Below are 22,358 nucleotides of genomic sequence, written 5' to 3'. Positions count from 1 at the left end.
TGCTCGCCAGGCAGTGGGCGCGCCTCCCGCGCGAGGTCCCGGCGCTCGAGATCAGGGTCGGCGACGTGCTCCCGCGCCGCTACCACCACGGCCTCGCCCTACGCGGCCGCAGCCGCGCCGTCCCGGGCAACCTCCTCGCCGCCGACGCCGCCATGGAGCTCTAGGAGTGGGAGGTGGTGCAGGAGCAGGAGTGCCCATGGAGCGAGGTGGAGAAGGTGGTGAGGAGGCAGGTAAGATATGGGAGAACTTGGTGCAGGCCTTAGCTTCAAGTGGTGGTAGACTAGTGAACAATCTCAATCTTCCTCGCCGCCGTATTTTCTTACTGCTTGCAGCACAAATGAACAATGCTTGCAACATTTTTCAAGTTTACAAAATGTAATTAAGGTGGGTTTTGGTTTAATATATGTGTTGACTCTCAAAAGTGGCAGCGCCGCTGATCATGTTCTAAAGCCGATTTGATAGGCAAAACCGGTCTGCCGGTCAGACCAGTCTAACCTAGTCTGAGAAGGAATTAAGAGTTCTAGTTGAATTGGAGTTGAAACGGGACTTTCTTGCAGAAAAAGGCCTCCCACCCTATAAATATAGAGGGTTCTGACCGATTGAGGGCTCATACCCAATCGTCAAACAAATCTTTTTACCTTTTATCTCCAAACCCTAGCTTTTCCAATTCCCTTGCTTTCCTCCATCTCCACGGCGGTTGAGAAAGCTCTGAGTGGCCTGACCGATCTCAGAGCAACCCTAGACGCGCCACCTCCGACGGGGTCCCTCCCGAGGCGGCGATCTTAGATTTTCGCAGCAGCTATGTAAGGACCGGTCTGACCGACCTAGTTCAACGACGCTGACGAGGTGATCTTTGGTGCTGCGAGCAAGCACAATTCATGTGTTGATTCTGAATAGGACTCTGTTCATAAAAATATGATAATAACCTCGCCGCTACCAAAGCTTGTCCTTTAGCGTTTCTGGCGGGATATGTGTTGCATTTTATTTCTCCCCGCTACTAAAAACGTAACCTATAGGAATGCCAATGGTTATTCAACCATTAGGTATTAATCTTCCACTAGGTAATCTTGGTCATAGGGATTTACCTTTTTGCTGACGTACTGTCAATAATTCGTCTTCTACCGAGGGTTAAGTTTTGCCAACTAGTTGGTCAACACACCATTTAGAACATTGGTCTGACAGGAATTGACAACGGGTTACTTCTCAGCAATGTCTTACTTGATGATCTATTTTTTAAAAACTTAGTACATACACACGCATGCACTAACCACTACACACGCACATTGTCCTAGGCAATTTTAGGTGTTATTACTTTGTTGATATCTTTAACTGAACAAATTATATCTCCATTTTTGTTCTTGTTGCTACCCCTCTAGGACCATAGAGAAAAGTTCAAAAATAGATCAAGTCACCAAACACATGAGAGGTTTAGATTTTCAGTTGTAAGTTTGGAGTTTCGTATATTCGTTTTTTTTCACATTTTAAGTTGAATGCTTTAAAATTTACTTGAAACATTAACAATTTAATCTAACATTGAATATTTTTTAGATAAATAGAATGTTTAGTTGAAACATCGACAACTTCCAAACGTGAGGGAACTTTTATGTTTAGTTTTCTAGAGGAATTTTTTGGTTTTAAGTTTGACGCCTCGATCTGTTGTGTGCTGTGCGAACTGCGAAGTGTCACCATGTGGCCGACAGGCCTCCTTGCCCAAGCCCATGAGGCATGAGCCCATCACAGATCAACGGGCCGAATCACGCAAGCAGCAGGCTCTCGCCGAAACTACCAAAGTCGTGGAGCCCAAATCAACTTCGCTAAGCTGTTCTCAGTCACTGCGAGGCACGTCCGCCGGCGCCGCCATCACGGGAATGGCTGCTTCCGCCGGTGAAGCTGCCGGCGCAACGACCCCGGAGGCGCCCTCACCGTTCTCTGACGACTGGAAGGAGCGGATCATATTCCCTGCCGCCGGCGCCGGTGAGCCGTCCCTCGTCGCAACCCTCTTTTACGTTTCTTGGAGCTGGTCCTAGCCTGGGCAGGCGTTCCTGATCCGTCGCGTCTTGTCGATTTGGTTGCTGTGCAGGCGTGGTTGGAGCCGCGTTCGGGCTGCTGTCGCGGCACCGGGCACGCCTTGGCGCCGCCCGTGCCGCTGTCACCTACGCCGCTAACCTTGCCATCGTCGCCGGGTGCTACGGAGGTGAGGTCTCTGTTCTTGCAAAGTTTGCGACTTATACCGAATCTACTTTGTTGTTTTGTCGGTTATGGTGTGAATAAAGATAAGTTGTTTGTCATTGTAATCTAGTCAGTGGATGCTTGTAGTAGAATTTCTTCACAAACTTGATGCTTCCTTGTGTGGGAGGGGATAACTGGGGAAAATTTTCACTTGTACTTCAACATCCCTTGAAGAAGTTGGGGCAGCTATGGTTAAGACAGAACTGAAGACGTTCACTGACATTTACAAATCCTGCGGGCTGCTGGATGTTAGTTGTGGGGACTTTGGCAGATCTAGATTAGTGTAAGTTGACTGCTGTGCATCTGCTCAAAATGACAGAAGGGGATAGCTGGTAACATGTTAAATCTATGAGGTACCTATAGTTTTTTATGTTCTACATAATGGTTTATGGTTTGGCTTACACAGGCTTACCTCAGGCTACGTTTTATGTACGGCATCCAGTCTTGTCACAGGAACAACCTTTCATCTATTAGTATTTCTTGTCATCACAGGGGAGTTAAGCATGTCTGTCTTGTTGATGAAGAGTGTTAAAGCCAAAAACAAAGGAACAAGAGATTTAACTTTTAAGACGTAGATGCTTTTATATTGTGGGTTCAAATTTCAGGAAAAGGAAGTGAACATGTAGCTAACAGTGAATCCACTTTTGAAATGTTGTTATCTAATACGAAGTGATCAAGATAATAGAGCATTTTGCAGTTGCATTTTCGTGTGTAGATATGACATGTTTCAGTAAAACATATATTATTGTTGCCTTCCAGGGGCACGTGAACTTGCAAGAGATGCTCGAGCCACAAGACCTGATGATCCCATGAATTCTGTTGTTGGTGGGCTAGCAAGTGGAGCTGTTCTTGGTCGAATACAAGGTTGGTTACTACATCGAATACCATCCTTCATACTTGAAAAGTTTGCCAGGCCTAGTTTTACAGTGAGAAGTATTTATATTATTGCTCAGTTAACTTGCACTGCTACGAGGTTTGGTTGGATAGTGGGACCAAACTTTACAATCTAAACCACATGTCATTGTTGTCAAGATCATGGTCAGGTTTTTTATTCAAGTGTAGCCAAACAATATTTAAAGCTTAACTGTGCATATTTCGGGAATAACCAAAAAAACTTCTAGCATTAGATTCTCTAGTCTGAGGAAGGTTGTAGAAATAGAAGTATTCTCAGAAATCATATCAATCATCATGGGCATGTGTACATATATCTCAATGTGGGGTGCGTCTGTACTGTTAAGGCTAATATTACCAAATTTTAAGTATCTTCAAATGCTCAACAAGATGCATATTTTCCAAGCATCTAGTTTACATCTACTTCTTGGTCATCAATTAATTACCTTGTGGGATAGGAGGCAACAGGCAGCCACCACTAATCCTGAGAACTTTCAATAATTTCATATGGAGATATCTTAACCATAGCTTACAGACTGTGAGATACCAGTAAGTAGGCGGTATATGCTGCATGCAGGTCATAGTGGATCTCAGGTTTTAAATTGATTTATCATGTTTAGGCTTTCAAATACTAAATATATGTAGGTACGGTTTGGTAGGGATTGGCTTCGACTTGAGACCACAGTAATTTTTCTGTTGAATTCCAATCAAGTGTGGACTCCCTGGTTTTCAGTTAAATATTAGTCTATGACAATAATGCTGTTGTAGTGGTTCATCTTTTTTATTCAGTGTGAATGTGCGTACTTTAAATTAGTTACTTGTTAGCATCCTTGTTCTGAGCTTGCTAAGCTTAATCCCTCAACTTTTTAGCAATCATTTTAGCAACTTCCACGTTTTTATCTGTATTCTGGAAATTAAAGTGCTGCAACATTTTAGCAATCCTAATATTTTTCTGTGTCAGATGATTGGGGCTCTATTGAAACTTGTCTATGTGCTTGGAAGTGTGGCAATTTTAGAAGTTTCTTTGTTTTCCCAGTTTTAGGTTTTGAATGTTCCACCAGAGAAAATGGAAAGTGTGCTTTTGAATTGATGTTTGAGAAATACACTGGCTCATTTGAATATCATTTTCTAACTGTGATCCCACACTGTATGTCGATATGAATTACTGAACATGACTAATTGGTCATTTACACTTTTTGGACCTCCTGTGGCTACAGGCGGACACTTTGGAGCAGTGAAATATGCAGTCACCTTTGCAGCTGCTGGTACCGCAATGGACTATGCTGCGTTGAAGCTGGCCCCTGAATGGCATGCCTGGAAAGAACAGCTCTCTGAAAAGAAAGACTGGTTTACACTACCCGAGTGGTCTCCGATCCAAGTGTTAGATGAGGAAGCTTTGGCTAAGAAAAAAGCTCGAGAGGAGAAGTTGTTTGCCCAGCGAGCACTCGGTAAACTTGACAAGGAGGATTCCTAGCTACACCGTATTTTGGAGAACTGCATACAGACAGAAATATGATGAATTTTAGGTGCTTATCTGTTTGTCTCCCAAACCATAGTGTTAGAAAACATTGAGATTTTTTTTTAACTTTTCCTGTACTTTTGGGGAATGCCCATGGAAAAGCAAACCTAGCTGATGCACTTCCAGGTTTTGACGGCCAGAAACATCGCTACAAATAGCTTGTACTTCGTTATGCAGCTTCCACCTTTTTCTTTGTGAGTGGATTTGCACTTCGTTTTGGAAGTTGATGTTTGGATCTGGGATCAGAATATGCGTTGTAACAACTTTTTCTTATATTTTTTTCAGTACAAATGTTATGGCATATGTTAATCCTTAGAACGTGGCATTTACGGATTTTCATCTTCAGACTCTAATAAGCTTGTAATCTCGTGAAATTTAAAATGATCACTGGAACAGGGAAATGCGAAAGGTTTGTTAGCCTGTGCTGATTAATCCTTTCAAAAGATAATCTTGGTTGATTAATCGGCTTCACATTTTTTGTCCATTATATGTCACGGCCCAAATCAGTTTATCGAGCAAAAGAAATATTCGGAAATATTTTTATGTCCAGGCCTTGCATATCATTAACGGCCCATTTATCTCAGCCCAAGAGCCCACAACAGGTCTAGGGTTTCCTCGCCCTCACGGGGTTTTAGCGCCCACGTATATAAGCCACAAGCCGCCGCCTCCCTCCCTGCTTCTCCCTCCATTTTCCATCCCCTCACACGCCGCCGCCGCCGCCGCCGCCGCCGCAGGAAGCCCGGCCCGCGACTCGCCATGGGTAAGCCCCCCCTTCACGACTCTCGCCGCCGGCTTTCCTGCTCGCGTGTTCCCTGCCGGATCTAACCTTTCGTTGTGCCTATGGCAGCCCGGATCAAGGTGCACGAGCTGCGGGGGAGGAACAAGGCGGAGCTGCAGGGGCAGCTCAAGGAGCTGAAGTCGGAGCTCTCCCTCCTCCGCGTCGCCAAGGTCACCGGCGGCGCCCCCAACAAGCTCTCCAAGATGTGCGTGCTTGATTGCTCTCTTGCCCTCCTTCCTCTTCTGTTTTCCTTTCTCCCCGTGTTCGCGGCAAACTGAAACTGAGAGTCGTGGATCTGTGGCTTCTTCTCTTGCAGCAAGGTGGTGCGGACCTCCATCGCGCGTGTGCTCACCGTGATCTCGCAGAAGCAGAAGGCGGCGCTTCGGGAGGCGTACAAGAAGAAGAAGCTGCTCCCCCTCGACCTCCGCCCCAAGAAGACCCGCGCCATCCGCAGGCGCCTTACCAAGCACCAGGTACATACCGTGCCCACATCTCCTTCCCGCATCTCTTGCACGTATTACTTTGTTTCCTTGTTGAAACCTCGATCTGGATATGTTGATGTTTGTTGTTTCGTGGAATCGTTGAATGGTGCAAATGTCAGTCAAAACAGACATCCCTGTTTAAAGATTGAATGGACACATGTATTAAGATTGGATGACTTTATGTTGATGCAAATATTGTATCAATTTGGTGTTTCGTCTGTATGAAGATTGGATGGCAGTTAAAGTGACATGAAAAAATGTATGTATGGCGTATTTGCTAGTTATTTCCCAGTGATTTGGTTCACCAGTTGTTCAAGCTGTCTACAAATTGACTTTGTGGTTAGGGTTGTAACATATTTTTGGAAGATGTTTTTGTTTCTGTTTGTCTTGTTCTAGCACTGCTGTGTTAATGTGCTTAATTGGTGATTGGTGAAATGCCAAGGAGGATGAATACTAGGTAGCTTGAATGTTTGCTTGGTTTGAACTAAATGCAATCTAAGATACAAGCTTTAACACCAGTCTAAATAAGAATGTTGGCCTGGCAGTGAAGGGCAAATAGTTTTAATTGAAGTCTAGCATTACTGCCAGAAGGATATTGGATTGTGGCTAAGGGTTTGATCAAACTGAGGCTGCTTGTTCGGGTATTCAACATAAATTCCTTTTCCTAGTGAACCAATAATCTTGAGGACCATTTTCTTTTCTTATTCCTATGGTTGGATATTGTCATGGTAGGTCCTAGTGATTTTATGCTTTGCACATTATGGCATGTGCTAAGCTCCTCAGGGCAGTTGTTTGAACTGCCTCAGGTTGCTAATATGTGCTGTTCCATCAAGGTTTTTCCAACTATGTCCAGTACAGTCCTGGTGAGCAACATCAAATATTCCTGACTAGATGGAGTATGTTTCACTTAGTGGTTGGTCATTCCTTTCACCATTGGTGCTGAGAAAATCTTGCATTCTTGAAGCGATCCTTTGTTTGTAAATAGTAGTCATCATGGCATGTTGTACGCCTATTTTAAGTTGATTATTATTCTGTGGGCTTACATACCTGTGCTTGTCACTATGTATTGTTATAATGGTTGACTGAATTAGCTAATTGGTTGATTAGATATTCATTTGCTTTGTAGTGTAATGGAGAGCCTCACTTGCATAGATCTTTCAGTTTGTTGACTTGCTTTGCTCTTATTCTGCAGCTCTCTTTGAAGACTGAGAGGGAGAAGAAGCGCGAGAAGTACTTCCCCATGAGGAAGTATGCTATCAAGGCCTAGATTAGTGAAAATGAACATGTTTTACCCTTAAGTTTTGCTCAGAAGTTACCAGGATTTGATGTATCGCACTTCTATTGTCATCCAAGTACAATGAGCGTGATGAAAATGCGTACTCTTTGCTTCTTGAAATCTGCTGGCCATGTTTTGCTAACACTTGATCCTCCAATCCACTTGATAGTTGAATTAGTGTTTTCATGATCGGACCTGTTTGGTTCCCTTGCTCGTTTGACTTAACCTTGCATCTGGGCTGTGATGTCGTTTTGGTCTAACCTTCGCATGTGGGCAAAGTTATGCTTGTAGTGACCGTTTGAAGCGTGATTAGAGATTTGGCTTTGTGACGGGTCCCAAATGAACTCTTGCTAGTATGACATGCGCTGGTTTTGTTCTGCAACTTTTCTTCAGATCCTGGGCTCATCTTGTTAGCTAGATGACGGATAATGTGAGTTTTTGGTGTGTTTGGTTCGTGGAACGGACAGTGCAAAAACTCAACCTTATGTCATCGTCTCCGCCTCGCCGCTTGCAGCTCGCATCCGCGACGATCCACCCTTCTTCCCGTTCCTAAAAACAAGATTGTCCTGTCCTATCATATCTTTTCTCTAATTAAACCCATCTCAGTGCAAAAATCTATTAATCGCCTACTAGAAGGGTGCAAAATCAAACACATCTGAGTGCAAAAATCCATTGATGACCTACTAGAGGGAGGGTTGGTAAACGGATGAAAATTATAGGATATATGTCATATGTGCATTATTCATCATGGCTTACGATACAAATTTCTCACATCTAAAACCCACTCCAAGTAAAGGACATGAATTCTCTCTTAAATTTCCGCTCTTAATTCTATCGAAAACCCAAAGAGATGTGACTAACAAATCGAACTTCCAAACCCCCACTCTTAATTTCTATCTAAAAGCCAAAAATGAATGGGTAAAATTTTCAATTTCTAAACCTCCACCTTGGAACAAAGGTCATGAATTCCATTTTTTAATGCTATCTTCTTATCAAAATGATTGAAATTTTATATTTACATCGGTCAGTGTTGATAACCGTTCGATTTGAATCTAACGGCTGAGCTTTCCTCTTCCTCCATTTTCCTCGAAGCCTTATTCCTCACGCGGTCGGGCAACTCAGCCCTGAGTGTGACGCCCCCACCGCCACCCAGTGCTAATCTGTTTGGCCTAGACGCCTTTGTTGCCTTCACAGCTCACCGGGAGTCTCCCACTACCCGGCTCCGGTGGAATTCATGCCACCTCTGCTCCACTGTTGTCTCTTCCACCCAGGGGCATAGCTAGGATTTAAACATAGGGGAGGTAAGATGTAAGACGGTATTAAATTGTGTCTAGATGTGAATGGATTGTTGTGTAGAAATGGACCAGATGCTGTCGACCATATAGTTCTTAGTCCATGTAACCGCGTGATACATGCATAAGCAATATTTAGTTTTATTCACTCATCGTGTATTGATCACAAATATTTTAAAAACCTAGGTAGCAAAGCATTGCATTATATATTAATTTCGCTTCAAAAGAATATGGAATAGGACCACGGAACATAGAAACCTAAAAGAAGTAACCATATGGTAGCTTTGAATCAATTTTTGTTTTCTCCATGACTGGACAATTACTCCAATATCAAAACAGAGAAAACAACTCGCAAAAAAAAAAAACAGAAACAAACAGGTGACGTCTTGCAATAAAATAAGATATACATCATAGATGATTATACGTACATGTACTACTTGGCTTCATAACAAGCTAGGCTTTAAGGTAGTTCGCTAAGCTACTAACAGCCCGTTCGGTGGGCTTCTGCTGCTGCTGGGCTTCTTCCGGCTGGGCTTTTCAGCCCAGCCGTTTGGAGCGCTTCACCGACGCCGTTCGAGCAACTGCTCCACCGACGCGTTCCTCCCAAATCCCTCTCGCCTCCCGTCCTCATCCACAGACGCCACATACGCCCGTCGCTCTCTCTCGCTCCCTTTCCGCCGCCACCGCTCCCTCCGCTCACCCGCTCCCTCGCTTGCGCCCGCTCTCCGCCGCCGGCCGGCCGTCGCGCTCGGCCGCACGACGCCGCCGTCGCTCCCGCATCTCGCCCCTCCGTCGGTCGCGGTCGCTCCGGATCCGCCGCCGCCGCCGCTCCCTCCGGATCCGCCGCCGCCGCTCCCTCCGCTCACCCGCTCCCTCGGTCGCGCCCGTTCTCCGCCGCCGGCGGGCCGTCGCGTGCAAGGAATTTCTCCCAGTCCGTCGCCCCCTCCCTCCCCTTCGCTCACAGGTAATGCTGCTCCCCCATCGGATTCGTGGAGATTTGGGGTGGGTCAACCATGGTGCTGCGGTTTGGTTGGTAGTTTGATTGATCTAATGCTGTGGGTCAGTTCTGTACTGGGAACAGAATTTCCGGATGGTTGCTCATACCTTGTTAAGCTAATTACAACTTAAATTGGGAATTACTTGGTGTACAAAGATGCCTTGTTTGTGCTTTAGACCAGATGTACCGATGACTGTGATAGTGATTGAATGAAGGCATCCTTAATATGAAGTGCTGGTCAACTATTTAGCGTTTACTTAATCTTCTTATTGTTGCTACTTGATACCATATGCTTGGTATTGTTGCATGAATAAAATGAGATGTTTTGACTATGTTAGATGTTAAACTAGCTACTGCAACATTCTAGCATGGCATGCTTATTTCTTTATTTTTATTGCATATCACTCTTACTTTAATTCTCAAATGAAACTAGTGTCCAAATTTAATTCAGGATAACTGATTCAAATGATGAAATTGGCACATCAAAACCTCAAATCTTTCTTTTGTGCCAGTGATTGTATTTTCAACCTTCTGGATTTTTTTCACAGTCTGTTTTTGGTTTTCTCACCTTTCCAGGCGACTGATACAAGGCTACTAGCAGGCCAACCGCGAGGAAGTACCAACGGTGCCCACACTGGCATCGTCATCGACTTCGTCGTGCTCTCCCCCACCGGTGTGCCCTACAATTTCCGCCACAAACGCGCCAAGACACCTGCTAAGGCAAGTAACATATCCAGTAATTTTAGATTGTTTAGTTGTATGCCTCCTGGTTATCCGTAGCTCGGTGCAATATAATTGCAGCTCCTGTGTACTCAGATGAATAACCGTGCCAGCTGGGATGAGGGCATGACGAAAACTTTGCTAGACTTGTGCATTGCTCAGAAGAACCAGTTCAATTGGAGCAACAGATGCCTCACTAAGTTGGGATGGAAGAACGTGTACTCAAGCTTCAGGGCACAAACTGGATTGCATTTGGGCAGCAAGCAGCTGCAGAACAAGCTCAACAACCTGAGGAGAACATTCCTGAGTTGGATGGCCTTGCAAAAGCAATCTGGTTTAGGGCGCGACACACAAACTGGTGGTGTTTCTACTGATGCCACCTATTGGGAGGAGGACGAAGAGGTACGTCCTATGACAGGCCCCTAAGTTAGTCGGCATCTTATTTGTACTTTTATGTTTTTGGCCTTGATCATTTACTGTTGCTTCAACATTGCAGGACACCACTGGTGGTGATGCCCCGCCGAGGTCCCAGCCGAGTTCCCAACTGACTTCTATTAAGCCTCCACCTTTCCTCGACGAATTGTTTGAGTTGTTTGGCCATGAACCTCAAAACAGGGGCACCTTGCTGACGACAGGAGGTATTTGTGAGGCGACACCTAGCGTGGGGACTGAGGGCAATGCAACGGACTTGGACCAGGACCCCCCGCCTGCTAGTAGTGCTCGTGCCATGTCCAAACGGAGCTATCCGACAGTGTGGCAAAAAGGAGCCAGCAACGTGCTGACTGTGCCCGGGGGAAATGGTTCGTTGTATGCAGCTCCTGAAAGAAGATGGTATACAGGAGGGGTCTCCGCTTTACTGCCAGGCTCTTTATTTATGTACTAAGAACGCGGAGTATCGGACGGCGTTGACGGAGATGACAACGAAAGAGGGCCGAATGAACTGGATACAATTCAACTGGGACATGTTGAACAAGAAGTGATTGTGGCATGACTTTGTTTTATTGTAGTGATGTGTAGTGATGGGTTTCGAAAATAATGTTTGCACTTGTGTCGGAACAGTAATGTTAGCTTATGTAACATGTCTTGTTCGTTGAACATTTCGTTTTAGTGCTAGTTAAATTCCTTTCAAGTTTGATGTCGTCCATGCTCAGCAATTTATTTCAAGTTAAATTGGATCAGTACTTTCTGTTAAGTTGGATCAGTACTTTCTGTTAAGTTTTCAAGTTAAGTTCCTTTCAAGTTGGATCAGTACTTTCTGTTAAGTTCCTTTCAAGTTGGATCAGTACTTTCAAGTTAAGTTTTCAAGTTTTCTGTTAAGTTTTCAAGTTAAGTTCCTTTCAAGTTAAATTCCTTTCAAGTTTGATGTCGTCCATGCTCAGCAATTTATTTCAAGTTAAGTTGGATCAATACTTTCTGTTAAGTGTACTGTCATTTCTTTCAATCTAAATGTCGTCTCAGTACATCAGTCTACTTGTGTCAGAACTTTTTTACCTTGTGTCAGAACAGATTGCTTTGAAGTTATTTGGAATTTTGATGTCTGTTGTGTTAACCTTTTGGACAGGTTGTTCAGTAGGGCATTGGTGGCCCTCCGCTCATCAGTAGCAGGAGCATTGGTTTAATTCTGCGGCAGCTCAAGGAAGAAGGAGAGGCAACTTTACAGGCACTGCAAAGGTTCGAAACAAATGCATATGCATAATTTGGTGCAACTACCTATGTGTAAGGTGTGTTTGCTGATGCCCCTCCAATTGTGCATGCACAGGTTCAATCAAGTATGAGTAGTGCAGAGGAACAAAACAGTGACATCGGCAGCGACAACAGCTCCGTGTTCGATCTAAAGTGTTTAGCAGGAGCTGCAGCCGCATATGCGGAGGTTCACAACAGTCAGCGTCCTGGGCGGAACCCGCTAGTTGACCTGCCATGCATGACGAGATGGCAATGGGTTGAGCTTCGATAATTTTCGTATGTATCCCGACACGTTCCTTCAGTTGCATGACATGTTGGTTAGCAATCATGGATTGAAAACATCGCAAGGGGTAGAATCTGTTGAGGCTTTAGGTATGTTCGTGTGGGCATGTGCGACACAACAGGCTCGCCGTCAAATTAGAGAAAGATTTGGCCGGAGTTTGGACACAGTTAGTAGGAAGATGGCGCATGTGGCAAATGTAATGTTTTCATTTGCCCAGATAGTCATCGCTCCAAAGGATCCTGCTTACTGCAAGGTGAATCATAAGCTGAACCAATATGCACCGTTCTTTGATGGGTGCATAGGTGCTCTAGACGGTACGCACATTCCAGTACTGGTCGGGCGTGAGTCCCGTTTGGATTTTATTAACAGAAAAGGGTGGACGAGCTTCAATATGTTAGCTATAGTCGATATGGACATGCGCTTCACGTATGTAGGAGCGGGGAGGGCAGGATACTATCACGACATGGCGGTGGTGCGGGATTGTATGGCGGCACCGAACTACCCTCATCCACCTGCAGGTATGGTAGTTGACTAATTACGCACATGAAGCTGCAAATGCAAAATGTGGTGCACTAATGTTGAATATTTTTGATTATCTGTAGGACGATATTATTTGGTCGACTCGGGCTACGCAGTTCGAGAAGGGTATCTGGGGCCGTATCGAAATACCAGGTATCATCTGGAGGAGTTTAGCAGAAGGTCGGCAGACACATTGGAGGAGAAATTCAACTTTCACCATTCCCGTCTTCGCAATGTGGTCGAACGCGCATTTGGCGTGCTGAAATCTAGGTGGCACATTCTGCGGGAAGTTCCACTATATTCTCGAGAGCGGCAAACGAAGCTTGTTATTGCTTGCTTCGCACTCCATAATTATTTGCTGGACCTTGCCGATGCAAGTACTGTAGGTTCGAACATGGCGCGAGCTCCGGACTATGGGGTATCTGAATGGGTGGCAGCAAATGCTACTCCTGATATGGCCAGTGTACGAGATTGGATTGCGGCGGGAATCTCTTTGATGTAAATGATGGGTGTATGCTGTGTATGTTAATGTTGTAATTTGTATGTAACCAATTGTAGTAGTTGTTGTGTACGTTCGTACCCTCCAGTGTGTTGGGTATGTTTGCGCGACAAAATTTGAATGTTGTAGATCCTTTTACCGTTAGAAATTTAATTTTCAAACGTAGCAGTGCATCCGTAGGGAAACAGACCGAAAATTGCTAAGGAGCAGCTGCCACCGCTGCCCAGCGCATCCGTAGGGAAAACAGTTTATTTTCTTTATCCATAACAACCTTATATTTTTTTATTCTCAATAATTTCCGAATGATTTGTAGTCCCACGGCTGACAATAGTTTGATTTTATAAAAAAGAATAGCCAAATGAGACTTGCTTAATTATTTGGTGGATAAATTCTTTTGGAAATAATATAGATGCTTGTTTACAGTTAATAGTGACAAACTCTAGTTTGGAGCAGGAGTGGCTTCGGCGGCCGCTGCAAGCAGCTGAAGCCGCAAGCAGCAGCTAGCAGCTGCGCTGCAGCCGCTGGCAGCAGAAGCCAGCAGCGGCAGCCGCAACTAGCTCTGCCGAACGACCTGTAAACTAATCAACTACAGGAAATTATCAGCGTTATCATCTGGGCAGGTTCTATTGAGTCCTAGGGGGCCAGGCCCCTGCACGCCCCCCTTTTGGCTCCGAACCTGCTCCCACCTCCACCACCGATTAACCCCCGAAGCTTCCCATCCCCATCCCCGAACCCGAACTCTAATTCCAAATTCCAATCTTCAGTTAAATTTTTTATATAAGTTTTGGTGATTAATGGATAACCAAAGAATGAACGTCCGAAGAGGAGTGTTGTGTCTGTCGTTCGGGAGTGCCGAGTCGTGAGCGTGCAGTGAGAGGTTGAGATACTCCAGGCGAAAGTCCTCGCTAGCTTTTATGCTAGTGGAGATGACAGCGGTACCTAGGGTGTCGTTTTCCCCGTTGGGGGTGCCATGTTGGAGCTTCAACCCTGTTGCACAGGGTTTCTCTGGGTGAAAACCCTGTCCAGATCCTGGACAAGCGACGGCGACGTCATTAGCGTCGTGCCCTCTTTAGAGGCGTTGTCTCTAGAGACCCAACTCAGCTTGAGGTATTGCGGCAGCAGCCGGTCGCGGCAATCCCGCCGCATGGCAAGCTAGATGGGTGTTGTCGAACCCATGTGGAGGCGATCACAGTTATAGTGGCAGCCAGGGGTTGTGGTTGTCGGATTTGGCTGCTTGCAGCGGACCGCGGCGGCTAGCGTTGCTCGACAACTGTCAGTGCAGCGTGGGACTGCGTCGGAGGATGATGCTTGCGGCAACGGCATCGTGGGACGACTATTGCAGTGGACCGCGGTGGTGCAGTACATTGCGCAAGTGACTTCTTTGCTCGCTGACACGACGACAGAGGCTATGTGCGCGGGTGAAGCAACGAGGTGAGGCCGACTTGCGACGGCGACTCAGCTGATTGATGGAGATCTGAGGACATGGAGCAACATTGCTTACCACCCTGACGGCGACAAAAGAAACGGATCCGTCACATGGAATACCTGTGGCGGGCATGGCGAGGCCCCGCGCGCGGTGTTTCTTCAGGGCGACGAGAGTGAGGTGAAGTCCAATGGCGGATGTGGCGAGGCCCCCGCGCGTTGTGTTATCGTGGTGGCGACTGCGAGGCAGCCTGTGAGAGGTCCGGATTTGGTGGTATCACTCTATCAGGTGGAGTTTGGTGTTTGCAGCGGCACTTTGGCGGAGGATCCTGTATGACGATGGCCTTCTCGGTGTGGTGCTTCTACCAGGTCGTGTCAACGTAGGGTCATGCCTGGAAGTTTCGGCAACCACGTGAGGGTGAATGTTGGTGGGTGCCATGGTAAGCTTCATTTCTGCTGCCGTTGTCGGGCGGAGTCAAATCTGCTTGAGATGTGGTTGAGTTCGGCGTGTGTTGATGTCCAACCGACCGATGTGTTGTTTAGTTGAATTGAGTGCTATTACGTGGTGCGGTACATGTTGATGACCCAATCTAACCTGCCCCTGTGTTGTTATTTTTTTATTTTATTGTTTTCGTCCTCTTTTTAATATATTCGACAGCGCTGCAGGGTTCGTTTAAAAAAAAAAGAAGAGTAATTTTTTAATATAGGAATATATGAAATGAGAGGAATGGTGCCCCGGTCCGTTAACCACTGTCAATATGGGGCCCGCATGTCTGTCAAAACAATCTCACCTCCCTTCCCTTCCAATCTTCCTCCCTTCCGCCGCAGTTGCCCAGCCGCCGCCGTCTCGCAGCCTCCCACATCGCCCGTCCTCCTCCTCCCCACACCCCCACGGCCCACGGCCCCAAGCCCTCAACTGCCTGCCGCGCTGCCGTCTCGCAGTCCTCCGCCGCCCGACGCCATCTCGCAGCCCCCGCATCGCCCTCGTCGCGCAGCCTCGCAGCTGCTCGCCGCGGCCATCTCGCCACGGCCAATTCCAGCATCCCAAGTGGAAATTCCTCGCACTCCAAACCCGTTCCTCTGTTCCGTCTGGCTCGCGTCCTGGCGTCGATGCCCACGGCCTTCCCCATTCCGCCCAATTAACACAAAGGAAGCGCTCAATTCCACATCGATCCGACGATTTAGGGTTTCCCTCGCTCGCCGCCGATGAAGGGCGGCCGCCTTCGCCGTCCGGAGCCGCCGCAGGCTCATCTCGCCACGGCGGCGGCGGCGGCGACCCCAGCCCCAGCCCCCAATCCCGCCGATGACTGGGTCGACGGCTCGTGGACGGTGGACTGCTCCTGCGGCGTCACGTTCGACGACGGCGAGGAGATGGTCAGCTGCGACGAGTGCAGCGTGTGGGTGCATACGCGGTGCGCACGCTACGTCCGCGGCGTCCACACCTCCTTCTCGTGCCATAGGTGCCGGAGGTCCAAGCAAGCCCCTTCCTCCGCCGACGAGGCCGAGGTCGCCGAGCTCCTCGCCGAGCTGCCCACCCACCGCCCACCCCCGCTGTACCGCCGCTGGGCCGAGGTCCCGCTCCCCGCCCGCGTCCACGTCCACGGGCTCCCAGGTGGGGGCGATGCTGCCCTGTTCCGGGGCGCCCCGGCCTTTTCTGCCGCCATGTGGCGCTGCACCGGCTACGTTCCGAAGAGATTTGGCTTCCGCTACTGTGAGTTCCCCTCCTGGGCTGACGAAAACGGTGGCGCTGATGCTCTGTTTGCAATGGCTAGAGAGAAGCCCAGGGAGATGGCTGATTCTGTTCCGATAGGTATTGAACCAAAGAAGGAGAAGCATTACGTCCGAAGCCTAAGCTGTCGTGGCAAGAAGATTGACGGCGATCAGCAATCAGTGCCTCCTCTGACTGAGGCTAAGAAGAGAGGTGAATAGTTTGGGCACGATTTCTTGTTTAATTGATGCACAAAGAGCATTATTATTTTTAAGTTTTCAATGTGTTCCCTATGTGTTGCAGAGCCTGCTAGTTGGAAGGATGGGTGTCAGCAGAGTGAGGCCTGTGCCATTCGAGATGCCACTCGTGAGGATCGTTATGCTGAAATAAATATGGCCAGTTCTGATTTACAAACCATTAAAACCAAGAAGAAGATGGAGAAAGCCTTGGAGTTAAGTGGGGAGAAGAAAAGCTCTGAGCAAGTTCCTGGGATCCTGAGCAAGGATGACAAAAAGGTGCCGTTGAAGTTGGAACTTTTATCTGGAGTTAGAACTACATCATCTGTAGTGGAACAAGAAGTGCACTCAGGATTTGTTGGGGTAGAGGTTAGTATCTCACGTATGAATATTGCATATGACTAAATATATCGCTTAATTGTATGATTGGTAGATTTAATTGTTTTGGCACAATAGAAAGCTGTGCTGTTTCTGCTTTAGGTAGTTTGGTGGCTGGGCACCCAGTTGTGGTGCCAGCCAACCAGGGCTCAACCCTGGGTCATGCAAAAAAATGGCCCCTCGCCCATCGGAGATACATGTGCTGCAGCCTGCAGGTGCATCCTGGGCAGCCGGCTTTCGGGGCCTTTTCTCAACCCTGAAGATTGATCATCCCCTCTTAATGCAATGCCTTGGGAGAGGTCTTTCCCCCAGGGGTTGAGTTTCCCCCCCTACTTTATGATGTGTTGCTGGCAATGTTTCAACCTTGGATGAGATGTACTGCTGCACTGCAGTTGAATATAATGGACCAAAGATTTCACAACTAAATGAAATCAGAACAGAGATGGAGCTTGTCATAGTGTTCTCGTTTTGCTCCCCTGTTTGGATCTGTTTCATTGATGTATTTCGTTTTGATATATTAACCTGTAGTCATAAAATTTAATGTTATTAATTATTGATGGGTTCATTGTAGTGTATCAGCAGTTAGTTCCAGTGGTACAGTATATTTTGGTATGAGAATGCACAACAGTTTGCTATCTGACAGTCATATAACCATTTTTTTTTTCATTTTGTACATCCTTTGAAGTAAACAAAGTTTATATTGCTATCATATGCGGAGATTTAGTTTGCATTGTTATGTCATTTGAAGCAGATTTTTTTTTTGGGTCCTCATGCTTTTTATATGACTACATGCACATTTACAGTTCCATGGTAAATTAATAAAGTAGATGTTTCCATAATTTAATTTGAACTTGCCTAGATGTTCCATTTAAAAGAGTGAGTTCTTTGTGTTTTTGGTATCTGAAGTCCCGTTTATTATCCTATTTACTCTATTAAGTTAGCTTAGTTATTACTACATTTTTGTAATATCAGTTCAACACACATTGTGGCACAATGCAGGTTACTATGCATAAGCAACAATCAGAAGGGGATCACAATGCGGGCTTAAGATCTGGCATAACAAGTTCAGGTAACTCAAGTTCCTTAAGACACTTACCTGATGCACACATGTTGATGGATATGTAAATGCGTATGAAACTCAGCACTGCCCTATTGCTTGGAGCCTTCTATAGTTATCAGAATATGTGATGACAACAATCCAATGAAAATATGATAATCCGTGCAGGTGCCATCAAAATGCAAGACATGCAGGACCTTCAGAAGCAATCAAACCAAACTTCAAATATGCAGGATGTTGCTGGTGCACCAGATTTACAGATTGGTCAGTCAAAGTCACAGATCATGAAAGCTGAGCCTAGTTCCCTGGAAAATGAGACAGCTAAGTGTATCCAGTTGGTAAGTGATGACCATGAAAGCAATAAACAAGGTCTAGGGGACACTGCAGGTTTCCCAATTGTCCAAAGAGATTCATCCAAATTAAAATATGATTCAGTATGTTGTGAACATCCAAAATCTGAAACACAGCACACAGTTGTTGAGCATCCTAGCTCAACTTTGGGTTCTGCAAAAGTTTGTGCATCTAAAGAACCATCATCAGCAGGGAACAGTGATCATTCAAAGAAAGAGGAATTTGTTGCACCAACTGACAGCAAACATGATTCTGCAAAATTTTCTGAAGATAGTTCCCAGGAGGTGAGAAGGTGCTCTGATAAAGTTCAACTGAAAGGCTCACTGCCCTCTGCACCAAAATCATCTCAAGCTAGTAGAATACATGTGTCTACAGTCAAACCTAGATTACCAGTATCAAAGGAGCAATCGCAGAAGATAGCCATCACTGAAGGCACCTCAGCAAGATCATTCCATGGAGAAGTACCACCACTGCAATCTCGTAACAAGCCAGTAGCTTCTAGTTCTTCCCAGAAAAAGGACAAGATCCACCACCGCATTATTAATGTCACACAAGAGACCTCCAATAACTCAGCATCAACTGAGCTGCGACCATCTGATTTGACTGCTCCATTGAGTGATGAACAGGTATGAAGTTTGTCCAAACTCCAATCTTGGTTTAGCTTTTATCACCCTTTTCATAATTTTTTTCCCCGCAGCTTGCATTGTTGTTGCATCAACAATTAAACAGCTCCCCCAGAGTACCGAGGGTGCCACGTTGCCATCAAGCAGCTGGTACGCAGATGCTTCATCCAACTGGAGCTACTGTTTTTTCTAAGCGCTCTTCAGCACATGGAGGAAGGGATCATGCAGCGGTAAGGTTACTAGCACCTGGAGGACATAAGAGTTTCTTTTCATGTCAATTCATAATTTCTTGGTTTCTAATGTTGTGATTCTTCCCTGGGAGTGCAGGTTTTAAAAAAGAGAAACAGAGAGGATTCAGTAAAAGATAGCGAGGACACCAAGAGGATAGAAAAAAGACATAGAGATGCTAGCTCAAAACATGCTTCTTCCGCGAAGGACTCATGCAGATCAGCTGAAAATGTAGCATCAGAACAGAAAATTCGTGGTATATGTTCAACTGGCACTGACAGTGGTTTAGCCAAGGATGATTTGATCGATAGCAGTGTTTCACACAATTTACCTGGTATGCAGCTAAAACTGCTCAGTTCATCTCTTTTTTGTACAATGTAAGTTTTTTAAGCGTGCCATATATTCTATGCACAGGATTGATTGATGATATTATTAGTAAAGACAAAAATATATCATACAGGGAACTCTGTGATGCTATTCATCAGGTATGTTCTTTTTTTTTAAAAAAAAATGGCCACATGTCTATATATTCTTTGTTACCATACTTAATGTTGATCTTTTACTTTTCAGCATTTAAGGGATTCAAGGAAACCTAGTGGGGGAGATTGTGCGTATCCCAGCTATTTGCATGCCATCAATGATTGTCTTAGGAAGAGGAGGGAGTGGGCTTACCTTGTTGATCAGGCTTCAAAGGTCAGCTTGTGGCCTTATCTTTTCTTACCATTTTATCTGGTTGCACTGTCCTGTATTGCAAACTTCTGATTTCCTCCTTCCATACCATAGAGACTAGAGAGTTGATTTGGTTTTGTGTTCTAACATGTGGAGTTGTGTCATTTGGCATATATCTTGCTATTTGCTGAATACATCTCAAGTTTTCAAACTTCACTCATATTATTAACCAAATTAGCTGCCTTCTCCCACGACATGATTCTATGCTAAGTGACATCATTAGTAAGCTTCCAAGTTCCATGCCCTTTTCCTGAAACTTGCCTTATTTAAAGTTCCAAGAAGATAACTGAAGCCCAGAGGTGTGGGTTTCCAGATATACCAGCAAATAGTAATCCAAACTATCTTATTTTAAAGTTCTATTTTGTCCCAAAAATAGCATCTTGCTGTAGTATTCTTGTCAATACTAACATTTTTGTATGGTTTGGTAGCTGAATATTTATTTTATTAATGTTCTTTCTTTACTTTGATGTTGAAGAATCGTTTTGACCAATTTTTGTTTCAGATGAATTCAAATAAGCGGCGGAAAGGGGAAAACAACTCTTTGTTGGCTGACGTACTAGAAGTAGAGAACGCGAGGAATGGGCCTGAAAGGGATTCAGAGGGGAGTGTTGATTTGCATCAGGAAGACCTTCCTAGGGGCAAACGGAAGTCTCGGAAACGTAGGCGACTTGAGCTCAAAGGTAGGAGAGTCAGGGATACGAGAAAGAGATCAAGCATTGGTTCATCCTCAGAAGATGCTGCTGCCACCTTGTCTGATTCCAGTAATGATAAAAATGATACCCCCATGGCTGACGTGAACCGAGAAGATAATTCTGTTGCTCAGGAAACTGGTGGTAACATAGAAGCTAAGAGTGCAGATTCAAGTTCATAGTATGTTGAATGATGCAGAAATGCTTGTGAATACATACATATGAATGGGACTGAGTCCTTTGGGGGATTTTCTTTATGGTCAATGGACAATGGTTGATTGATTCTTTTGTCCAACAGAAAGAAAAGTGGGAACTGCAGCCTGCATCACTATTCCTCCAACAATTCTGTTGTTATGTGCAGCAGTAATGTATGTATTGGTAGTCAAGATTTGTAGCCTAATGCCAAATTGCCAATAGGACAGAATTAGTTGTCTGGGATACTAATCTTACTAACAGTGATCACTCATGTCGTTTTGCTTAGTTAGTGTATGTAAAAAATTGAGTAGACACTTCTGCTTCCGAGTCTGATAAAATGTTACTCCCTGCAGACAGCAGAATATAGCTAATTGCAATTTGCAAGTTAGTTTGGCTGTCCGAAACATCAAGTAATTCTAGTAGATTGAAATAGTTGTGGTCTGCTTTTGCATGTTCTTCAGGGCAAGTAACTGCAGCGGGGCATCTTGGATCGGGCTTTCGCCCATTATAATTTCTTGGAATTGTTAAATGCTCCGCGGTATTTAATCTGCAAATTGCTTTGTAATCATTGCTGGGTCATTTTGGTATGATCTTACCTGATGGACGGTCTCGAGGCTCAATGCTCATCTATCTCCTCGGCAGGATACTTTGTTCCGTGGGGCCTCCTATATAGTTTTCATGTGCTTTAAAGTCCATTAGACTCAAATTAGAAGGTTCAACATTTTATTTCAGATTCAACATTTATTTAAAATCTGATCAACATTCGCAAAATACTTGATTCAACATTTTATAAAATATACGTCCAACGTCGCGGCAGCCACGGCGGCGGGGCCAGGCGGTGGCGGCGGCAGCATGGGGAGGGAGCTAGGATTGAGAGAGATGGGTGCATCGAACATGAATCTTAAACAATAGGAGCCATATAACTGATGGGCTACCGGAAGCCGTATAATATTGGCGTTGTTCGGAATTTTTTATTTTTATATTTGTTATTTTACGATTTTGTAGAAATAAATAGTCAAATGAAAAATTTACAAAAATAGACTTATGCTGCTGCTTGAAACGGTGGTAACGGGCTATCGCCATCTCAACCGGCGGTGACAGAAGCTACCATCGGGTGAAACGGGCGGTAGCTCGCTTGCTGCCACCCCATCTAGCGGGCTGCACAAGGAATCCAGTGGGGCGCGGCTCCGCCAGCTGATTTGGCGGTAAGGAACGCTTCTGCCAAATGAGCCGGCGGTAGCTCCCCAGGCGCGCAAACCCAACAAGCACAGGTCCCTAGGCGCGCGGTGGCAAAAGCTTCTCCGTACGAGCGTGTGGAGCGGAGCCACAGCCCACAGGCGGACAGGCTACCCCCGGGCTGAGCAGTGCGCACAGTAGTAGTGTACGGCAGGCGGCCGCTTCCTGCAAAGCAGCAAAGGGTAGGCTTTGAACAGCTACCGCCGCAGCTGCTGAACAGCTCCGTATGATGGATATGCATATGTTTTATCTTCCGATTCCCACTACCATGGATTCTCCAAATTTTCATGTAGGTCCTGAGATCCAAGCCTAGTACAAGTCTACAGTATGGTCTAGCA

At 45.7% G+C, this 22,358-nt stretch overlaps 3 protein-coding genes across 3 annotated transcripts; all 3 read left to right on the top strand.

Annotated features, from left to right (window-relative positions):
• Positions 1–1,703: 1,703 nt before the first annotated feature.
• Positions 1,704–4,978, top strand: LOC117862553 (uncharacterized). The gene is made up of 4 exons (XM_034746045.2): positions 1,704–1,974; positions 2,081–2,194; positions 2,989–3,093; positions 4,338–4,978. Exons 1-4 carry the CDS (start codon positions 1,719–1,721, stop codon positions 4,592–4,594), a joined length of 732 nt encoding a protein of 243 aa, XP_034601936.1. The 5' UTR covers positions 1,704–1,718; the 3' UTR covers positions 4,595–4,978.
• A 267-nt stretch (positions 4,979–5,245) lies between these two features.
• Positions 5,246–7,317, top strand: LOC117865844 (large ribosomal subunit protein uL29y). Its single transcript, XM_034750084.2, has 4 exons — positions 5,246–5,399; positions 5,487–5,622; positions 5,734–5,890; positions 7,092–7,317. The coding sequence occupies exons 1-4, from the start codon at positions 5,396–5,398 to the stop codon at positions 7,164–7,166; spliced, it is 372 nt and encodes a 123-aa protein (XP_034605975.1). The 5' UTR covers positions 5,246–5,395; the 3' UTR covers positions 7,167–7,317.
• Positions 7,318–15,415: 8,098 nt separating this feature from the next.
• LOC117864010 (uncharacterized) lies at positions 15,416–21,172 on the top strand. The gene is made up of 9 exons (XM_034747969.2): positions 15,416–16,511; positions 16,602–16,903; positions 17,912–17,981; positions 18,138–18,946; positions 19,018–19,173; positions 19,271–19,505; positions 19,586–19,656; positions 19,742–19,864; positions 20,403–21,172. The coding sequence occupies exons 1-9, from the start codon at positions 15,797–15,799 to the stop codon at positions 20,769–20,771; spliced, it is 2,850 nt and encodes a 949-aa protein (XP_034603860.1). The 5' UTR covers positions 15,416–15,796; the 3' UTR covers positions 20,772–21,172.
• The last annotated feature ends 1,186 nt before the right edge of the window (positions 21,173–22,358 follow it).

This window comes from Setaria viridis, chromosome 7 (genome assembly GCF_005286985.2).
Source record: "Setaria viridis chromosome 7, Setaria_viridis_v4.0, whole genome shotgun sequence".
NCBI lineage: Eukaryota > Viridiplantae > Streptophyta > Magnoliopsida > Poales > Poaceae > Setaria > Setaria viridis.
This window is presented reverse-complemented; position numbering and strand designations above follow the sequence as displayed.